This window comes from Trichechus manatus, unplaced genomic scaffold, assembly GCF_000243295.1.
Source record: "Trichechus manatus latirostris isolate Lorelei unplaced genomic scaffold, TriManLat1.0 scaffold00012, whole genome shotgun sequence".
NCBI lineage: Eukaryota > Metazoa > Chordata > Mammalia > Sirenia > Trichechidae > Trichechus > Trichechus manatus.
Window position 1 is genome coordinate 27,262,937 of NW_004443948.1, and position 21,790 is coordinate 27,284,726.

A 21,790-nucleotide genomic window follows, 5' to 3' on the forward strand; every position below is an offset into this window, starting at 1 on the left:
ATAGGGAACCCAAGGTTGAGAAGGGACAGTGTTGACATGTTGTGGGGTTAACCATTGTCATAAAACAATATGTGTACTAACTGTTTAATGAGAAACTATTTGTTCTGTAAACCTTCATCTAAAGTACAATAAAAAGATTACAGCCTTGGAGACCCTTTGGGGCAGTTCTACTCTGTCCTACAGGGTTGTTACAAGCCGACTCAATGGCAGCGGTTTTTTATTAAGTGGCAGGTGCTTTATATGCATTATATTTAATCCTTACAAATGTCTTTGCAGAAAAGCTTTGTCATTTGACAGATGAAGAAACTGAAATTCAGGCACTGTGGCGGATGAGATAATTACAGCACAACTAGATCCTGCATGTAGAGGGTGTTGTGGTATGCCACCCACACACCCCCCTTCAAGCAGAGGCACTGGTTTGTTTTTCCAGCTGCCAGGCGGCTTGGCCTGGCAGCTGACAGAGTACACTCTCTGCCTCCCAGGTATTGCCCTCAGCGCAAGGGAGTTGGTTACACAAGGTTCTGCTCTCTCCCCCAGGGCTGACTGCAGTCAGTGACTGGTCAATGCTGGAGTGCAGAAGACTCTTCCTCTTGCCTAATTTTTGACACCTCTTAAGAGCTCCCCATAGACCTGACTGAGGCCTCTGCTGCCAGGAGACATTTGGCAGTATCTGGAGACATTGTCGGTTTTCCCAGCTTGGGGGAGGGAGGTAGGATGCTACTGGGTAGAGGCACAGGACAGCCCCCACAGTGAAGAATTATCTGGTCCAAAATGTCAGTGGTGTGGAAGCTGAGAGACACGCTCTACCCAGTCCTGCTTGTCTCACTCCCTTCCAGAGCTGATTCCAGATGTTGCCCCTTGATTCCAGAGAACACTCTCCAATAACCATCTGCGTGTGAAGCTCTGCCTCCAAGTGCTTCCCAGGGAAACTGACCTGGAAGAGTTGATACCACAAGTGGAGCTAGGGGCTGATGCCAACATGGATTTTGAAGCTGGAAGACTCACCATCCAGCTGGCAATGAGGCCCAGTGACGGGTCGTAGGTGAGCTGGGATGGAGGAAAGGCAGAAGGAAATGCAGAGTGCAGTAGTTCTCAAACTTTGCTGCAGGCTAGCTCTCCCATGCTTCTGCATTTAGTGCTCGGCTGCTAACAGTAAGGTCGGCTGTTGGAACCCACCAGCCGCCCTGTGGTAAAAAGATGAGGCAATCTGGTTCCATAAAGACGTCAGCCAGGGAAACCCTATGGGGCAGTTCTATTCTGTCTTGTAGGATCGTTATGAGTGGGAATCAGCTTGATAGCACACAACAACTTGAAGAATCCAGGAATTTGACATTTGAACCTAGCCTTCTGGGTCTTTATGAAGGAACATTTGTCAAGGTTGGAAGAAAGAACTTAATTGAGAATTTAAAACCAGTTTTTTTACCTTGATTTATAACTCTTAAATATTTAGACATATAGTACACCTTTTCCCTGGGCCCTGGAAATCTTGTGCAAACATTCTGGGCTACAGATCTCTCTTCAGCCTTTCCCAGCAGAAAGACCTTTCTCTCTGCCCCAATATTCTCCAGCTGCAGCCTCAGCTGGGGTAAGACAACCTGTGTTAGCTAGCCATCCTGGATTTCTGGCCGCCCCATGCACAACAGAACTAAATGCTTCCTGGACCTGCACCACCCCCATGGTCCGCTGGGGATCAGATCACTGTGATTAATAGGGTTTTCACTGGCTAATTTCAGAAGCAGACATCAGGCCTTTCTTCCTAGCCCATCTTCGTCCCGAAGCTCCACTGAAACCTGTTCAGCATCACAGCAACACGCAAGCCTCTGCTGACAGACTGGCGGTGGCTGAGTACAAGGTGCATTGGCCAGGAATGGAACCTGGGTCTCCTGCATGGAAGGCAAGAACACTAAAATGCTGTTATGAAGATCCAGTGAACAAAACAGAAATCTTCAAAAGTGGTGATAAAACCGTCTCATCCAAATTGCTAATAAATTAGACAAGTTTCAAGCAAACCAGTAAGTTTGATGGTGTTGGCAAACTGAACAGTCAATGAAATTGGCCACAGAACTTTAACAATGCTAAAATGTTGGCCAAAAAATTACAGTATTAATATTAAAATTACAAAATTAATAAAAACTGAAAAAAATCCCACTTGATACACTGCAAGTTTTAATGAGAAAATATTTTCCTGAGATTAAAACTTTTATCCTTAGCTGTCAACTTATTAAAATGCTAATAATTATCATAAGTGTATATATATATATGTGTGTGTTTGTTTAGTAAATGAGACTACACTCATGATTACAATGAAGAATATACTGTAGGAAAATATTCTTTAATATACTTTTCTAGTAAAGCGTAAAATTTGGAAAATTCAGTAAGTTGGTCATCTTGCAAATTGATCCATATGCAAATTTTTAACAAACTGGCCTGCTTCCCTCAGAGTCAATATTTCCTTCTCTACTTGTCAGAAGATGCAGAGATGGGGCGGCGGTGGAGGCGGAGTAAATGCTGGGTGGAGATGTTTGAGACTGAGGGGCTTTTCCTTCCTTCTTCTGCCTAAGAGACTATGAACTTGCTGCTGCTGTAATTTATCTTTGCCTTTCCTGATACCAACAAGGATCTACATATATAATTTCCTTTGTGGTGGGTGAAGGCTGCGGGTCTGGGGAATTGTAAGGAAGACAAAGGCAATTATTTTAAATGGGAAATGGGCAAGTAAACAGGTAAAACAACTTGGATAGGTAGCAGAGATTTCCGAGCAGTTCCTGTCACAGAGAATGTGGTGGAAGTAAGGAGATTGATACTCAAGACTTTCTACGTCCTCCCCACCACCTCAATCCCCACCTCACACCACCAATCCAAAGAGGAAGAAGTAATTTTTCCAGTCATGCTACTTAGGAAAGGCTTCAAGCTTCTGTTCCTAAGAAGAGATTCCAGTAGGCTTCAAGAACATACAACAGAGGAAGAATTGGAAGGAGAGTAAGGACCTAACTCAGAAGTGCTGAGCACTGATGAAACAGGTGAAAAATTGAGAAGGGGTAGAAAAGTACCTGTGGTGGCTTTTAAAATATGTCCATAAATTCTTTGATATTCCTTGAGTAGTGGAGGAATTTCCCTCTCCTAGAGTGTGGGCTGCACTTAATGACTGGCTTGTAAGTGGACGTGATGGTATGTGACCTCCGAGACCAGCTCAAAGGCGGCATCAGCTCTTCCTCCCTTGGTCTTGGATTGCTGAGGGCAGCCAGCTGCCATGTCTCAAGGACGTTCAAGCAGCCCTATAGAGACATCCACTTGGAGAGGTAATGTGAAGTCAGAACCAGTACTAACTTGCCAGGCAACTGAGTGAGCCTTGGAAGTGGACCCTCCAGCCCTTTGGTACTTGACTGCAGCCCTGACCAACATCTGCAACGTCATGAAAGACCCTGAACTGGAACTATCCAGCAAAGCTCCTCCCAGAGTCCTGACCCGCCGAAACTGTGAGATAATAGTTTTAAGCCAAGTTTTGGGATAATCTGTTATGCAGCAATAGATAAGTAATACAGTACCATACCGACCCGTAGTTGGGAGTCTGCAGCCGGACACTGCTTGTTTCATCACCCATCCACCTCAGCTCACTGTTCCCTCTCCCACCCCTACCCCCACAAAAACAAAATAAAATTACTAAACCGACCAGAGACGGAGAAAGGTCTTTGGTAGAGTTGAGTTTACCAGAGGTAGGTTTGTTGTTGTTGGGTGTCATTGAGTCAGTTCTGACTCACAGCAATCCTACGTACAACACAATGAGACACTGCCCGGTCCTGCGTCATCCTCACAATTGTTGCTATGCTATAGCACATTGATGCAGCCACCGTATCAATCCATTTCATTGAGGGTCTTCCTCTTTTTCGCTGACCCTCTACCTTACCAAGCATGATGTCCTCCTCCAGGGCTGGTCCCTCCTGATAACATGTCTAAATACGTGACACGAAGTCTCGTCATCCTCGCTTCTAAGGAGCATTCTAGCTGTACTTCTTCCACAGACTTGTTCCTTCTTCTGGCAGTCCATGGTATAGTCAATATTCTTCGCCAACACCATAATTCAAAGGCATCAACTCTTCTTCGGTCTTCTTTATCCATTGTCCAGCTTTCGCATGCATATGAGGTTTGTTAGAGGTATTCCACAATTTTGTTGGGATAGATATACAGGAAATCCCTTTTCTTTAGGAGCAAAGAACCTAAGCCAAGTTTTAGCCCCTTGGGCTTTGTAGATATCTGGAGAGGTTATGAAACGGCAGGGAATGTGAGATCTGACAGTCTCCTTTTATACTGCATTTTTATTTCCCCTCTTTTCTTCAGTAAAGACCTTCTGGAAAATCATTGATTCAACAGTATTTATTCACATGTTGGGAATACAACGTGGATAAGACAAAATTTCTGCCCTCGTGGAGTATTTATAGTCTAGCAAAGACAAGAATTAATTAAGTACACTATTCTAAACAACTCTACATGAGTTCATTCTACCCTCGCAGCTCTGTAAGTACTATTATCACATAGGAAGAAACTGAGGCAAAGATGAAGTGTTATAGGTGTCGACCGAAGCTTCTTTAGGGCGGGGAGCTGACAGGTCTAAGCCTACCTGCAGTGGGGCAGTTGGGCTGAGAAAAGCTTCCTGGGGGAAGCTGTCTGAGTTGTCATCCAAGGTGAGCAGATGCCTATTTCTACTAAAGGCAACAGTGAGAACAAAGTACAGAGGTGAAATGCCAGGTGTGACAGTTAATTTTATGTGTCAACTTGGCAAAGGTATGGTGCCCAGTTGTTTGATTAAATACTAGGCGAGATATTGTTATGAAATATTGACATATAATTAAATCAGCTGGCAAATTACCCTTCATAATGAGGGTAGGCCTCATCCAATCAGTTGGAGGCCTTAGAGCAAGAAAGGAAACTCCCTGAGGGAACATTCTGCCTCCAGACTATAAACAGACATCTCAGCAGAATTCCTCTTGCTTCCCCACTGCCTGACCTACTGATCTACCACAATCACGTGAGCCAATTCCTCCAAGGTGTGTGTGTGTGTGTGTGTGTGTGTGTGTGCGTCTGTGCGTGTGTCTGTGTCTGTGTGTGTCTGTGTGTGTGTGTGTCTGTGTGTGTGTGTCTGTGTGTGTGTGTCTGTGTATACAGGTTCTGTTTCTCTAGAGAACCCTAAGACCACAGGCAAGGTTCCTAAGAACAAGCAGCTTGGTGTTGCAGGAGTGGAAAACATGCTGAGAATTCAGGCAACAATTCTTTCCAATAACGATGTCTCATGATGTATCTTCATGTTCCAGGGGAGGGAGTAACACCCCTCCACAGCAAACACCCCTCAGGTAACAGGGGATCGCCCCCCGTAGTACATCTCCATTGGTGGCGGCACCTCTAAAAGGATATCCTTCCACATGAAGTAATTTATTTGGAATCAGAATTAACAAAAGAACATTTGACAATCGTGAAATATGTTTATTCTGATACCACTGCTTAGTTGTACAACTAACCATGACAAATTACCAGATTAATTTTACATATTGCTTCAGGACTGGGGTTTTTCAACAGCTTCAAATTTGGGATCTAAGAGAAAATTAAAAAAAAAAGTTCATGCTTAGTCATATTTCAGTGATATGCATTATTTAGAACTCTTCAAGATTTAATCAGTCAGTCTTCTGGTTTTTTTTCAGTAAGTATTTTAGGTTTTAAACATCTATGTAGAAATACGAGGAGCCCTGGTGGCACAGTGGTTAAGTGCCCAGTTGCCAACCAAAAGGTTGGCAGTTGGAACTCACCAACCTCTCCATGGGAGGAAGATGTGGCAGCCTGTTTCTGTAAAGACTTACGGCCTTGGAAACCCTATGGGGCAGTTCTACTCTGTCCTATAGGGTCGCTATGAGTCGGAATTGACTTGACGGCGATGGCTTTGGGTTTTTTGGTATACAGAAATAAAACAACAGTTAAAAATTTATTCAGCACTTAACCATGCCAGGCTCTCTACTATCTGACTTTACATATGTTACGATACCTAACTATAACAACCATATGAGGAAGACAGAATTCTCCCTAAAAGTCAGATGAGAAAACAGGTACCAGTTAGCCGTCTAAGATCACACAGCTCATAAATGATAGTGTCAGAATTCAAGATCCGGGTATTGATTCCGACTTCTATCGGCTAACCTCCATGTTAACGTGGTTTCCTACACTAACTGCAAACACTTACCCAAGGGCTTCCTGTGCATGTATCACCGTCCTAATAACTTCACCTCTATTTGTCACTCAATCCTTTAAACAACCCAAGTGAATCCCACACAAATCATTAACTATAAATATTCTTCACTTAAAATAATCTCCCACAGGAATGAATCCGTGATGACAGACACTTACCTTCAAATGCGAAGCTAGGGAACGTATTCATGTCTGCTTTACCATACATTTGCTTAAGCTTAAAAAGCTCCTTCTCCAGGTCTTGCTGATATTCTGGGCCAGTATCAACAGGTCCTCCAGATGCCCTGTTGTGTAAATGAACAAATAAAAACTCATTTCATAAACCAGTTTACAAAAACAAAATTACCTTTCACCATTGAGTTTCAATAGACCTTTTAAAGATATTCATGTAGGGAAAAATAGACTTTTTGAAAGAAAACAAGTTTTCCACTTGAATTTCAAATCAAACTATTTCAGAATGATGAGGTTTCATATAAATGAGCCAACTTCAAACAAATCTGAAATTCAAGCCTTTTTTAGCGTCAAGGATGCTTATTAAGGGTCTAAGCTGTAATAAGGTGTGATGGGTAAGTGCCTGGGCTCCGCAGTCAAAGACTGCTTCTGTTTGACTGGCAGCTCTATCGTTTAGTGACTATGTAAACAGGAGCATGTCACAAGTGCTCTACACTTCAGTTTCCACATCTAAAATTGAGGGTCCTTCCCAACCACGGTGTTGAAAGAAATAAAGAGATACTGCATATGCACCACTCAACAGAGTGAGCACTCAAACCCGGTTATCTATTAAGGTACCTGTTACCTTGAAATCAGCCTTCACTAAACGCTATGTAAGTCTTGTAAGAGATGCCTTTGAATTACGGTGTTGGCGAAGAACATTGAATATAGCATGGACTGCGAGAAGAATGAACAAATCTGTCTTGGAAGAAGTACAGCCAGAATGCTCCTTAGAAGGGAGGATGGCGAGACTTTGTCTCATGTACTTTGGACATGTTATCAGGAGGGACCAGTCCCTGGAGAAGGACATCATGCAAGATAAAGTAGAGGGTCAGCAAAAAAGAAGACGACCCTCAATGAGATGGACTGACAGAGTGGCTGCAACAATGGGCTCAAACATAATAACAATTGTGAGGATGGCGCGGGACAGGGCAGTGTTTCGTTCTATTGTACATAGGATCGCTGAGTCGGAACCTAACAACAACAACAATAAATTTAAGTCTCTATAATAAGGGCCTATCAAAGAAGGAAAATATTTCCTATCCTCAGAAATTAGAATTTGGAAAAAAAGTAACATGTTTACAAATACTTCTAGTGCAAGAGAGTTACGTGATAAGTTTCAAAAATACAGTTTAACAAAAAACTATTCAAGTTGAGATTACTTTTTGCTGAACTAATCCGGTAAAACATCATTTATAAATGTGGCATTTGAGGTCAATCAGGCATGTTGGGTCAGATTTTGATTTGCAACAGTGAACCAACAGAAAACATAGTCAAGGAGGTGGTTAAGCATTGCTTCTGGGGGGAAATACCAAGTAGTCTAGATAAAAAAGCCAGCAGGCCTAGATCATGGGAGGCCTGAAGGGCTAAGTCTTGAAGTTTGCATTTTATTGGCTAAGCAACAAAATGATAAAATTAGAGTTGTGCTCTGGGAAGATACAGAATCACAGACCAGGAGCAGGGCCAATTAGATCTAATGGATTCGTTTCACAAATTTTTCTGGTTACTGCCTATCAATGAACATTAATAACTTCAAAGAATTTACAAGTGAGAATTCCACCAAGGGTAATAATGTCTTCACACACGCCTATGATCAAAGCATAGGCTCTTACGTTAACATTTTTTTTTATAGAACAAACGTAAGCAGACAACTCCAGTTTAAGAAACTGTTAATGATGCTTCTTGTGATAGACTCAATTTTCTTCTAGACCAGCACTGTCCAACAGAACTTCCCGTAGTGATAAAAATGCTCTGTATCTGTGCTGTCCAATATGGTAGCCACCAGTCATATCTGGGGAGTCCCCTGAGTGGCACAAACAGTTAAGTGTTCGACTATTAGCCGAAAGGTTGGCAGTTCGAACCTACCCAGAGGCACCTTGAAAGACAGGCCCGGCAAGCTGCTTCGAAAGGTCACATCCTCGAACACCCTATGGAGCAATTCTACTCTGCACACATGGGGTTGCCGTGAGTTGGAGTGGGCTAACTAACAAGAAGCCATATTGGGCTACTCAGTTCTAAAAATGTGGCTAAGATGACTGAGGAACTGAATTTTTATTTTATTTAACTGTAATTAAATTTCAAGTCCTACGTGGATAGTGGCTACCGAAACGAACAGTGTAGTCTAGATAGCCTTCAACCAGATATGCTTCCAGCTCTGGGATCCACAAAGCTTTAGAAGATCCGACCAGTCTCAACAATTTACTGCTTACAGCTAGATGGTGGCTACTGTATCTTAAATACGCACTCTCTTATGATAAAAAGGGTCCAGAAATCATCCGCCTCCTCATCTGAGTATGTCTCCCTGCCCATCTTCTTTACTACTATACCCCTAGGCTCTAGCATAGTGACTGGGACAAAGTAGATGCTCATATTTGTTTACTTAACAAATACTTCCCCATTGCCTTCAAGTCGATTCTGACTTAACAGTGACCCTGTAGGACAGAGTAAAACCCCCCCATAGGGTTTCCAAGGCAGAAGCCCTGGTGGCGCAGTGGTCAAAGCGACAGACTGCTAAATGACAGGCTGGCCGTTCGAAACCACCAGTGGCTCCACGGGAGAAAGATGTGGCTGTATGCTTCCGTAGAGATTTACAGCCTTGGAAACCCCTGGGGCAGTTCTACGCTGTTCTATAGGGTCGTTGTGAGTCGGAATCCACTGACGACAGGTTTTGGTTTTTTGGTTTTAATCTTTACGGAAGCAGACTGCCACATCTTTTTCCTACAAAGTTAATGACGGGTTCGAATTGCCGACCTTCTGGTTAGCAGCCGAGCACTTAACTACTGTGCCACCTGGGCTCTAATAAATACCTGACAGGCTAATTTATTGAACAATCTTTATGACACCCTAGGAGGTAGGCTCTGTTATTGTCACCCCCATTTTATGTAGGAGGAAACTGAAGCAAGGTCAAAGAGCTAGTTAATTCCACAGAGCTGGACTCCAGCCCAGAGCTTTCTGCTTCTCCAGGCTGTGTATTTTGCACAAATGACTGAATCAATCAGATTCCTTAGATTCAGATTACACCTCAGGATTGACTTCTTACTGGACAGGCTTTGAAGGACAAAGTGCAAACAACATCAAGAGTTCACAACCTCTGGACAGAAGACATTCAAATTTCCCGGCCAGTCCTGCATGCCTGCTTAGTCTCCCACATCTTTGGCAGTTTCCAGATACCAAGACCATTAAACTTCTAATAACAGAAACATGTTGTTGTTGTATGCCATCGACTAGATTACAACTCACAGCAACCCTATAGGACAGAGTAGAACTGCTCCACAGGGTTTCCTAGGCTGTAATCTTTACGGGAGTAGATCACCAGGTCTTTTCTTCCGTGGGGAGGCTGGTGGCTGCTGACCTTTCGGTTAGCAGCCAAGCATTTAACCACTGTGACACCAGATGCTATCGTTTTCAATGGAATGCATTACCTTTTTGTCAGAAAGGCATGTAGACAAAGAATGGGGTCTGGAGTTCAAATGGACCTGGCTTAAGATCTCAGTTACTCTACTTACTGAATGATGTAATTTTAGGCCAATTCTAACCTTTCAGCCTTGGTTTTCTCGTATATAAAATGCAGATACCATCTGTGGTTTCACAATAATGTCTATACAGCACATGGTATCTTAATACACTTTAACCCCTACACTATTTCTCCTTATTTTTGGTAATGTCATAACCTTTTTGTTGTTGTTGTTGAGAATATACACAGTGAACATACACCAATTCAACAATTTCTACGTGTACAATTCAGTGACATGGATTATCATCACTGAGTTGTGCAACCACTCTCACCCTCCCTTACACCAGTCAACCTGGGGTAGACCTCTGGGGGTGGGTGTCTACTGATGACCTTCTGGGAGTTTCAGAACTCCCTCCAGCTATAAGCAGAACTGTGTGCGTAAATTTACACAAAATCAGGAGGAGAATCCGTAATCATGAGATTCTCATGAAGGATGAATGATCCCAAATACTTTCTTCAAAGCTGAGATAAAGTATTAACTCTTCCAAGAAGCCTTCTGAAATACCTCTGACTAGAAAGCAGTCCTCCCTGCAAACTCCCAAATACTGAATGTATCAGTATCTTAGCACCTAACCCATTTTTGTTGTTGTTAGCTCCTATGAGCCAGCCTCTGACTCATGGCGACCCCATGCACAACGGAATGAAATAGTCTGTCCTGCGCCACTCCCATGATCGGTTGTGGTGTGGACTAATTGAGATCCCTAGGGTTTTTGTTGGCTGACTTTTCTAGAGGAGATCACCAGACCTTTCTTCCTAGTCATCTTAGTCTGGAAGCTCCCATGAAACCTAAACAGCATTATAGCAACATGCAAGCCTCCACTGACAGATGAGTGGTGACTGCATGTGAGGTGCACTGGCTGGGTTTCCCACACGGAAGGCAAGAATTCTACCACTGAATCACCACTGCCCCCTAACTCATTTTACCTTACATTATAGTTACTTGCTTATAAGCTTTCTATCCCTAGCAGACTTTACAAATATTGAAGAAGCCTCTTTCTCTGCAGCCTAAAACAGTTAATAGCCCTGTGTTTTGTACACAGTATATAGCTAACTGAAAGAAACTGGAATAGTTCAGTGTATACCACTTTTCCTAAGGTTTAGGGGCTAGCCTTCATGATGGCTAAGGTCCTCATCCACCTTTAACACTGTGAGGTCTGTAACCATGTTTTTCCTGGACTTACTTTATACCACTTCATAGCTTTTTGTCCTTTGACACTCCTAGACATCTACAACCACAGAAACAGCATTAAGGAAAAAATGCTGTGTTTATACATTTCCCCAAATCAGGATGTCACAGAAAGGGCACTAAATTGAGTTAGGATACTCTGATTATATAGTTTTCCCCCACTAGTTTTATGAGCTCAGGCTAATCAATGTCTAGTACCTGGTTTTCTCAAACAGCATTCGTTACCAGATGATTTCTAAGATCCCATATGCATCTATGAATTTCTCTACAATCAGGTCTGGAAGCTCTTAAGATACTTTCAAACCCCAAGCAATTTTTTTAATCACCATTTTGAAACTGACATACTTTGAATATTTATATGTACACCACAGTTGATTATATATCCACTTACTGTCGCTTAGATCTGTATTCTCTAATCTTGTCCACGAAAAGTTTCTGTATAGGATCAAGTTCCTTATTAAATGCCACCGCTGTAACGCCAACGTTCCTCCGTAAATGGACTGAGACTGCAGACCGGATGACAGAGGAGAACCTGAAGAGCCTCTGGAGGATCATGGTGACGTGGTTACTGAAAATAAGCACCGGAATATTAATACCTTTAAAACGTATATGCATGTATAATTGTAAAAAACTTCTAAATATATCATATAATGGGAAACTAATTCTTCTAATTATAACAGAACTAAATCACACCAGAAGTCAGTCTAGAGAGAGTAGAATGCTGGGACAGTCACTGACCATAGCTCCCTTTCCCTCCCTCCATTGCAAATATTTTGCTTCTTAACCAAATGGCCATGGGGACCTAGGAACAGGGGAATAACTCAGGCATGTGGCTCCAGTAGGGTAAAGGTCAGAAGAAAGCACAAGATCTGGTATGGTGTGTTTCTTCTCCCTTGAACTTGGTCTTGGACCAGAGAAAATAGTAGAACTAGGTTGTTAGAAAACTACTGTACCTACCACCAGCAAGAAAAGAACAATGAGCCCCAAATTAATACCCCGTGTTTCTCTGACCCCCTCAAAAGGCCTGAAGGGAGCTGGGCAGTGAGACTGAACACAGTTGCCTCAACTAGGAATAATCGTCTGGCACGTTCTACTTCACAGGCTCATAGGCAGAGGCTGCTCTGCCCGCTACAACTCCAGGACTGCAGCCCTTCAACACCACTGCAACACCAAACCTAAGTCCAAAAGAACGAGCAAAGGAAAACTGCCATCAGCCCAAAGCAGCCCAGTGCAAGAGAGGGGAGCATCAAGCAGTACAACCTCGTGAGCATACCCAGTGAAACAGCATTTCTAAAGATGAAAACCTGAATTTTAAAAATAAGCACTTAAAGACTTCCAAGTCCTCAGACTTCCTTAAGCTAAAATACATGATTTTTTAAATAAAAAAAAATTCAGTAAATAAACTAAAGGACAAGATGATCCCTGTTAAGTCCTTATTTAGTGGCCTGAAAGATCAAGTGTAAAAAGTATTCAAAACTACAAAAACATATGCAAACAGGAATTCCAGAAGAAAGGGACAGAAAAGGAGACAATGAATAATTAGCAAAAGAAAATTTTCCTCAGATGATGACTGAGCCTCTCAATTGAGTTTACCAAACCCTATGTTGGAATAGTGATAAAAGATTCACACCACAGTATAAAAACAAAACCAAACCAAACCAGTTGTCGTCAAGTTGATTCCAACTCATGGTGACCCTACGTGTGTCACAGTAGAACTGTGCTCCATAGTTTTCAATGGCTGATGTTTTTAGAAGTAGATCATCAGGCATTTCTTCCAAGGTGCCCCTGGGTGGATGTGAAGCTCCAACCTTTCAGTTAGCAGCCAAGCGCATTAACCACTTGCACCACTCAGGGACTCCATACCTCAATATAGCCTGGTGAAATTTCTGAACCTTAAAGATAAAGCAAAAACCTGACATGCTAACATGCTCCCTGTACCCTCCCTCCAAACACATCCAATTACCTAATAATAATAATCACACTGACACTGGACTTACTACTAAGTTATTAAAAAACAAAACAAAAAAAAAACAACACCCATTGCCACTCAGTAGATTCCAACTTATAGCGACCCTATATGCCAGAGTAGAACTGCCCTCATAGGGTTTCCAAGGAAGCAGACAGCCACATCCTTCTCCTGAGGACCTTCCAAGCGCTTAACCACTGCACCAGCAGGGTGCCTTTAAGTTATAATGGTGCTGCTGAAAGTGTGGTCCTTGAACCACTGGTACTGTACTGATCTACAGTAACACATAAATTGGGAATAAGTGTTTAGAAACTTTTATACAATTTTAGAGTAATTTATGCCTGCTAAATTTAATAATGATAAAAAATTACGGCTTCTATGTCTCCATTTTTTTTTCATTTCATTTTTCTAGTAATTCACTTTTATTATATTGTTCATTAAGTATCCTTCTACAGAAGTTGGGGAAAAAAACAAACTGAGAAGGAAAAAAAAAAAACAACCACAGAGAGGCACTAAGCTAGAAGACAGCAGAGTAGCAGGGATCCTCAAACAGGAGTTGGGGAGGAAAGGTGGGAGTTTATCCACCCCACAAGGGGGTACTTGGCAATGTCTGAAAACATTTTTGGTTGTCATTACTGGGATGGGTGCTACTGGCATCTAGCAGATTGAGGCCAGGGATGAGTGCTAAACAGGACAGCCCCCAATTATCCAGTCCAAAAAAACAAGGTTGCATAACCCTGGAATAGCATTTAAAAACTACCAAAAGAAACCCTCCAATCAACAAGTATCCTTTACCTACAAGGGTGAAAGCCAAGTATTTGAAGAAATGAAAAGAATTCTTATACCCTGCCAGAGGAAATCCTTGAGAAAAACTCCAAGAAACAACAAACGACCCCAAAAGGTGCCTCTTATTATCATTCCCATTTTACATATACAGAAACTGAAGCTGTCTTAGTCATCTAGTGCTGCTGTAACAGAAATACCATACGTGGATGGCTTTAACAAAGAGAAATTTATTCTCTGAAAGTCTAGTAGGCAGCAAGTCCAAATTCAGGGCACCAGTTCCAGGGAAAGGCTCTCTCTCTCTCTCTGTCAGCTCTGGAGGAAGGTGCTTGTCATCAATCTTCCCTTAGTCTAGGAGGTTCTCCACACAGGAACCTCAGGTCTAAAGGATGCACTCTGCTTCTGGAGCTGCTTTCTTGGTGGTATGAGGTCCCCCATTCTCTGTTTTCTTCCCTTTCCTTTTATCTCTTGTAAAATAAAAGGCAAACAGGCCACATCCCAGGGAAACTCCCTTTACATTGGATCAGGGATGTGACCTTAGTAAGGTTGTTACAATCCCACCCTAATCCTCTTTAACATAATCTAATCTTGCCTCATTAACCCCAGGCAGAGATTAGGATTTACAACACATGAAAATTACAATCACAAAATGGAGGACAACCACACAATACTGGGAAACATGGCCTAACCAAGTTGACACATTTTTTGGGGGGACACAACTCAATCCATAACAGAGGTTTAGAGGTTTCTAAAACTCATCTTGTCCAAAAAATGACCACATTCTCTCCGTATCAAAACTTGTTCCTTCTTTCTTTTCTAAATATCTGGTCGAGGCACACGGGGGTGGAATATGACTCAAACACAAATATGTAAAAAAAGTATTATGCAACTCAATGTATATTTTCCCTTTTGGCAACCTAAAGATACACTTAACATTCAGCAGTAAGGTGACCTAACAATTGGTTAGTCCTAAATACTTTGTAAACTATTTCCATACTAATTCTCTCCTTGTACCCCTACCGAGCCCTTGTGGCGCTGTGGTTAAGAGCTTGGCTGCTAACCAAAAGGTCGAGGGCAACAGGTTTTTTGGTTTTTGGTACCCTTAAAGGAATACTATTAGAGGAAAGTGTTCTTATCCTTCGTTTACAGATGATAAAACCATGCCTGAAAAAGGTTATTAAATTGCCCACATTCCCACAGTGAATTTGCTCTAAGGCAGAAATGGCTGCAAAAATGTCAAGCCTACCACATACACACCTGTTGCGTCCACTGGATTCTGACTGATAGCGACCCTATGCAAAAACCAAACCAAACAGTAGCCGTTGAGTTGATTCCAACTCATAGCGACCCTACAGGACAGAGTAGAACCGCCCTATACGGTTTTCAAGGAGGGCGGCTGGCGGATTCAAACTGCCAACCCTTTGGTTAGCAGCTGTAGCTCTTAACCACTGCACCAACCAGGGCTTCAGGGACCCTATAGCATAGGTGAAATCCATTTACACTATTTGGATTATCTATCAGTTGAAATCAACCCAATGGACCACCAACAAAAAAACAAGTACTAATGATTTCCAAATCACATCTCTAATTTTGATTTTTTTCCTCCTAAACTCCAAACCTATATATTAAAGAGCTCTCTTCCCCTCTTAAGTCCTACAGGTCTCCTAGACTCAACCTGTCCAAAAAATGGACACATTCCTCTCAGTATCCAAACTTCTTCCTTCTTTATTTTCTTTCTTTTTTCTCAAGGAATAAATACTGAGTGTGGATTGTCTATTGCCACACAGAAGACAGATGCGTTCTACAAATCAGCATCCAATACCAACTGTGGTAAGTTCTATATTTGACTGCTACTGTGGGGTGTCACAGATCCCTGCTGCCACAATGGGTAAGAGCTACGACTGCTAACCAAAAGGTTGGCGGTTCGAATCCACCAGCTGATCCTTGGAAACCCTATGTGGCAGTTCAACTCTATCCTATAGGGTCGCTATGAGTGGAACGGACTCGACGGCAACGGTTTTTTAAATGGGTTATGGGGTGTCACGGAGCCCTGGTGGCACAGTGATTAAGAGCTATGACTGCTAAGCAAAAGGTCAGCAGTTCGAATCCACCAGCTGCTCCTTGGAAACCGTATGGGGCAGTTCTTCTCTGACCTATAGGGTCACTATGAGTCGGAATCAACTGACAGCCAACGGGTTTTTGGTTTACGGGGTGTCACGAGGGGCATGCTCAGGAAGATTGGGCAAGGCTTCCCTATTACTTGAAGAATGAGAAGGTAATAAAGGAAGAAAGAGGATTACAAGCAAAGGGTACGGCATGTGCAGAGGCCTTGTGGTGGGAGTGCATGGCTCGGGCATTTAAAGCGATGACTGACAAGCCAAAGGTTAGTCTGTTTACTGCCTCTTCAGTGAATATTCCTAAAGTCAACCCCCAGAGTGCCTAAGGAAGTTCTAGCACCACGAACATTTTTCGCTGGAATGCAAACTTTCAGGATTACTATCGCCCTTCTCCCTCCCTCTTGTGGTGCCTGTCCTGCCTAAATAATTCAGAAGAGTCTCCCGCGCGGCCCGGTTGGGCTGACCTGGCCGCAGACCTGCCCCGCGCGGCTGACCTTAACTTGCTCCAGCCAGGCTGCGGACTCGTGACCCCGCTTCACTGCCTCACCGCCACCCCCTCCGTTTGCCCTCAGAACGGGTATTGTCAGGATTATTTATTGAGCCACTCAAGCTTCAGGGCATAAAAGCGCCGAGGTCAACGTGACCTCGGACCAGGCCGCGGAAGTGCCCGGGACATAGGGCTGCTCTCTCCTCCTGTAGGGCAGGGTGACGGGCAGCCCAGGCCCCGTGAAGAAACCCAGAACCGGAGTCGCAAGCGGCCAAGCTGGTTCAACTACCCTCCCAGTCACCTTGCACTTGAGTCCCGAGCTGCCAGAGAGTCACCGGCGCCGCCGCCGCCGCCGTTCTACTTCCGGCTCTGGCTCCACCCCCACCCTCCTCCCCGCCAACGCAATGCATTATGGGCCGCGCTGCACTCGGTCTTCGCTCACCGGACAGGAAGCGTCTCGAAGACGGTCCGCCACCGGACGGCTCTAGGTGAGACTGAAGCCAAACAGGAGGAGGAAGTGGGGGGTAAGTGCTTCCGGGTCCCCTAGCGAAGTCTCCGCCATCTTTCCTTCGCCTAACTTGACCTACTCTTTTTTCCCCCTGGAAATCTTGTTCTATACATGTGGGCACTTTGAGTGGCCTCTCCCTCAGTTCAGCCCCTACTGGGAGTTAGCCTTCTGTTTCTTGGGGTTGTCGAGGTGTATGAGTGTACAGGGAAAGCGAAAGAGTGTAAAAAAAAAGAACGGATTGGGGCGTTGTGCTTGTTTGTGCCTCGTGAGCCTCCGTTGCCGCGGGCGTTCCTTTCGCGCAACCTGCTGGGAGTTGTAGTCCTGGACTCGGGGGTGCCTGGGAGGCGGGAGGGGGGGTTGGAGTTTCTCAACGCCGATTTCGTGGGAAGGGCCCGGGGGCCTCGCACTCGAGTCGTAGGACCTTCAGGTCTTACCCGGAAAGACGCTGCACGCGGAGTCGGGGCCGCTGCCGTTCTCAGCCGGCTGAGGAGCGCGGGCGGGGGCGACAGGGCCGGTTCCAGAGCGGGTGAGTGCGGCCGCGGGGGAGGAAGGGAGCGCGGGCCCGCGCGGGCCGGCCTCGTTCCGGGGCCTTCTTCCCCCCTGCGGCCCCCCCGCGCCCGCCTCTGTGTTTTGTTTCCGCTGGTCCCCGGCGCTGTGACTCCCATTTCCGTTCGTGAGACTAGAAGGAGTCGGGTGGGGAGGGGCGGGAGAGCTGCGCTAGGAACGGAGGGGAGGGGCGCGCGGCGCGGGGCCCCGGGAGGCCGCGAACCCCGGAGCCGCCCCGCCGCGCCCGGGACCGGCCAGTACGTGTCCCTTCTCGCCGCTCTCTCCCGGTCCACTCCGCCGCGCTCGGCGGTCAGCACTCCCCTCGCTGGCCTCCACGATTCACCTTCATTCCAATTTCAGTTTCTTTCTACAACTGGCCCGTACTTGTTCCAAAGCTTCTTAGTGATGTCTGTGGTGCCGTTTGAGTTTCTTTTAAAAACGAGGAAGTGAGACAAAGGGATAACAATGGGTTAACGTAGTTTGCTAACTTTTTTCGTTCTTTTGTGTTGTAAAAAGTAACCCATTTATATTTAGGGATCCTATCCTTATTAGCTTAACAGCAGGGAGGACAAACTAATATTGCATTGAGGAATAGTAGTTTAGAAATAAAATGCAGTTAGTAGTTTCCACTAATAATAGCAGTATATCCGACTCTGGGAGGAGCAAAGATTTCAAAGGATGAACTTGAGCAAAGTGTGAAGAACGGGGCAGTGAGGAAATTCTGAGACATGCTGTGTCGTCTTAAACTTCAGAAGAATCTGGTCAGCTCTTCAGCGAGTGTTTGAAGTAGTAGTATCGCTGTCCTAGGGTTTGATCTAGGCTTTCCAAGCGTATTTATTTTTAGTCGTACCTGACACTGGATGAGCTTGAGTCACTTGACCTGGATTGTATATACAGGAGCATATATCTTGGAGGTTATATAGTCATGAGGTAATAAATCAATAATAAGCTAGATGTTAAATCGAAGCAAGTCCTGAGAGTGTGCAGAGGCTGAGTACTTAAAACTGTTGACTTGAGATGGAGAGACTCCAAGTAATGTTCTCATCTCTGTTTCCTAAAGTATTGACGTAGGATCTCGGGGAATTGGTTCCAGAAAAATAGCTAAGACCTTCTCAGGCACTGGTAAGAGATTTGAACGGTTTCCCAACTCTGGACCGTTGCTTTTCTAGGCTTAGTTTAGAGAACTGAGGGACAACGATCAATTCAGAGATTATGAGTAACATCATTTTTCCAAGACAGTATAGGGTTCATTTTTTTCTCTATTTGGCACACTCTGGGGACTGATCTGTAACTTTTGGAAGGTCATGGGATAGATTCATTTCCAGCACCTCCCTGGTTTAATGTTTATATTAAAGGAGGCCACAAGAATCCCTACTAACAAGCCATTAGGACCATTTCCTGGCCTTTAGTTACTTCTTCGTATGCTTTTCTGTTTTTCCAGAGTTCCCAGAAAATCGGCTTGTTTTCTCTTCTTTTTAAAAATTTGATTGGGAGATGGAAATGGGCCTCCTTGCAGGCCGTGAAAAATAATGCATCAGTGATCTTTTTAAGCGCTGTTCTGTGAACTGTTCTTTTTCTCACTGTATTCTGTACAAAACAGTTTTTATGATTTATTTATGTTTCTTTGTTTATATTTTTCCTCATTTTTTGCTGCTACTAGGATTCCATAGTGTGTGCTTCTTCCATATTTGCTTTTGTAGGTATTTTCTTAGGATAGATTGCCTCCAGCTTTCAGCTGTCTCCACCGAAGCTGTCCTGAACATCTTATTTTCAATCATGTGAGAATTTCTCTCTGGGGTGTTTATCTAGGGACAAAATTGGGTCACATGTATAAGCATATTTGAGTTGAGCAAGTGTTGCTAGATTTTTCTCCAGAATAGATAGACCCGCTATGAGTTGCAATCAACAGCAGGTTTTTTTTTTGGGGGGGGGGTACCCATCAACAGAGGCAGTGAATTCTTATATCCCTGTGTCTCTGCTGAAATCTTTTGTTTCTCTACTTTCTAATTTTTGCCATATGTGTATTTATATATATGGTATATAAGTAGTAGTTCTTTGTTCTAAATTGCTTTTTTGAATGATTTCAGTTTGAACATTTCTTCATATCATTAGCCTGTTATGTGAATTGCCTTTTCCTGTGGTTTGCCAACTTTTTAAATGTCTTGACTTTTCTTTGGAGGGAGGGGTTTGTTATCAGTTTGCAAGATTTCGTTGTCTATAGTCCTTTGTCACTTTTAGATGTAGGAAAATCTTTTCTCACTTCGTAGCCTACCTATTGAACAGAAACCTTAATTTTTATGTGGTTAAATGCATCATTTCTCCTTGTGGTTTATTCTCTTTGGAATTATTTTTAAGAAATCCTTTTCTACCTTTATGCTGCAAAAAAAAACCCACCATTTTTTTCTGTTAAATTTATAGTTTTACCTTTCACGTTTAGTCTTTATGACATCTGGAGTCACTTTTATACGTGGGAAAAGTCTTTATAAGATTTGTTTATTCACCACATTAATGGATTGCCTAATAAGCACAAGTCACTGTTCAGGGTAGTTTTATACATCTGTGAACAAACAAACAGCCCTCCTCTTGTAGAGCTTATAGTCTGTCCTGCAAGGTAGGGTCCCTACTGAGTCACCACCTGTTTAGCAATAGCATTCAGGATGAATTCCACAATTTTACATATAACATCCATTAAGAAATAGGCTATATTGGGGCAAAGGGGAGACTTAGTAGGCCAGTCAGCAAGAAAAAGAGATAAAGGTCTCTCATCCTTCCATCGTCCCAAAGATGAGCTTGCTGGGACCTAGGCAGTCTGCTAGACATGCATTGCGTGTGTCTATCCAAGTGGAGAACCCCATCCCCTTATTCTTCCTTTTTATAGGACAAGTGTAAGAGCAGCTTTAGTAATGTGGGAAAGATCAGACCATTTTTGTGCCAGGTAAGTAGATTTGGGTGCCAGCTGCTTGTAGACTAAGTTGTCAGAAATCCAGCCATCCAGGAGTTGGAGATGTTGGACCTGAGGGAAGTTACAGCTCCTTCTAGAGCAGGAAAGGAGAATGTGTAAATTTCCTAGTGTTACTGTAACAAATGACCACAATTTAGTGCCTTAAAAACACTACCAACTTATTGTCTTATAGTTCTGGAAGTTAGAAGTCTGAAATTAGTCTCACTGGGCTAAAATCTGGTGTTGGCAGGGCTGTGTTTCTTCTGGGGGCTCTAGGGGAAAATACACTCCTTGCTTTTTCCAGCTTCTACAGGTTGCCCGTGTTCTTTGGCTCATTGTATCGTTGCTCCATCTTTAAAACCATCATCTCCAGACAGTGGAGTTCTCACATTTAGTGATTCTTGCTCTATTCTGACTCCCTGGTCCACTTTTAAGGATTCTTGTGATTTCGTTGGGCTCACCAGATAATCCATTATAATCTCCCTACTTTAAGATCAGCTGATTAGTAACCTTAATTCCATCAACTTTAATTCTCCTTTGCCATGTAGTCTAACATATTCACAGGTTCTGGGCCATGATTCTGCCTACTACAGAGACCGTGATCCCTTGGGAGATTGAGGACTGGTAATGTCCTTTCCACTCCAAAAAATAAGGGGAAGTTCCCAGTCTAGACAAACCAATTTAAGTTTCTGGGGTCTCTTTCTGGAGCCCTGATGGCTCAGTGGTTAAGAGCTCAGCTGTTTACCCAGAAGTCAGCAGTTTGAATCCGCCAGCTGCTCCTTGGAAACCCTATGGGGCAGTTCTACTCTGTCCTGTAGGGTTGCTGTGAGTCGGAGTTGACTTGATGGCAGGGGGTTTTGTATTTTTTTAAAGGAGGGATCACTTTTGAACGGTTTTGATCTTTGCACTCTGATGATGCTCCAACGAGGGAAGAAAGATCATAAATGTAATAATTATATAATAGAAAGCAAATGCTATGGAAAAGAAGAAAAAATAAAGCAGTATAGAGGAGGCAGGTTACAGAATTAAATGGAGTGGTCAGGATCCCATTGAGAAGATGAGATTTGAGTGGAGGCTTGAAAAAGGAGAGAGATTTAGCCAAGAGAACATCTAGGGGCAGTGCATTCTGGGTGGACTGAACAGTGAGAGCAGAGGTCTTAGGGCAGGCCAATGCGAGGACAGGTTAAGGAGGGCAGTGTGGGAGACAGAAAGGGAGTCCACTGACAGGGTGGTGGTGAGGTAGATCACAGAGGGCCTTGATGGCCATTGTGAAGTCTTTGAATTTCATTATGGCTGGTATTGGT

General features: G+C 43.7%; 2 protein-coding genes across 9 annotated transcripts in view; one reads left to right on the plus strand and one right to left on the minus strand.

Moving 5' to 3' along the window:
- Nucleotides 1-5,454: 5,454 nt before the first annotated feature.
- ATP5PF (ATP synthase peripheral stalk subunit F6) lies at nucleotides 5,455-17,620 on the minus strand. Of its 3 annotated transcripts, none has more exons than XM_004371360.2 (4): nucleotides 16,934-17,620; nucleotides 11,530-11,706; nucleotides 6,388-6,512; nucleotides 5,455-5,583 (listed from the first exon to the last, which is right to left on the minus strand). In XM_004371360.2, the coding sequence occupies exons 2-4, from the start codon at nucleotides 11,691-11,693 to the stop codon at nucleotides 5,546-5,548; spliced, it is 327 nt and encodes a 108-aa protein (XP_004371417.1). In that variant the 5' UTR covers nucleotides 11,694-11,706; nucleotides 16,934-17,620; the 3' UTR covers nucleotides 5,455-5,545. The 3 variants fall into 3 exon arrangements, with proteins under 3 accessions (XP_004371417.1, XP_004371418.1, XP_004371416.1); XM_004371361.2 differs by having other exon boundaries at nucleotides 17,434-17,599; XM_004371359.2 differs by having other exon boundaries at nucleotides 16,793-17,599.
- GABPA (GA binding protein transcription factor subunit alpha) overlaps nucleotides 16,893-21,790 on the plus strand; it is a 32,105-nt gene continuing 27,207 nt past the window's right edge. Inside the window, exon 1 of one of the 6 annotated variants that reach the window (XM_004371357.2) lies at nucleotides 16,893-17,015. Coding sequence is in view for 3 of the 6 variants with exons in the window: in XM_023726652.1 (XP_023582420.1) it covers nucleotides 19,151-19,323 (173 nt within the window). In the remaining 3 variants the exon portion in view is untranslated. Of the gene's footprint in view, nucleotides 17,526-17,808; nucleotides 19,324-19,508; nucleotides 20,481-20,721; nucleotides 21,111-21,790 lie in introns of those variants that run through there. The other 5 variants (XM_023726655.1, XM_004371356.2, XM_023726652.1 and 2 more) reach the window with 5 other exon arrangements.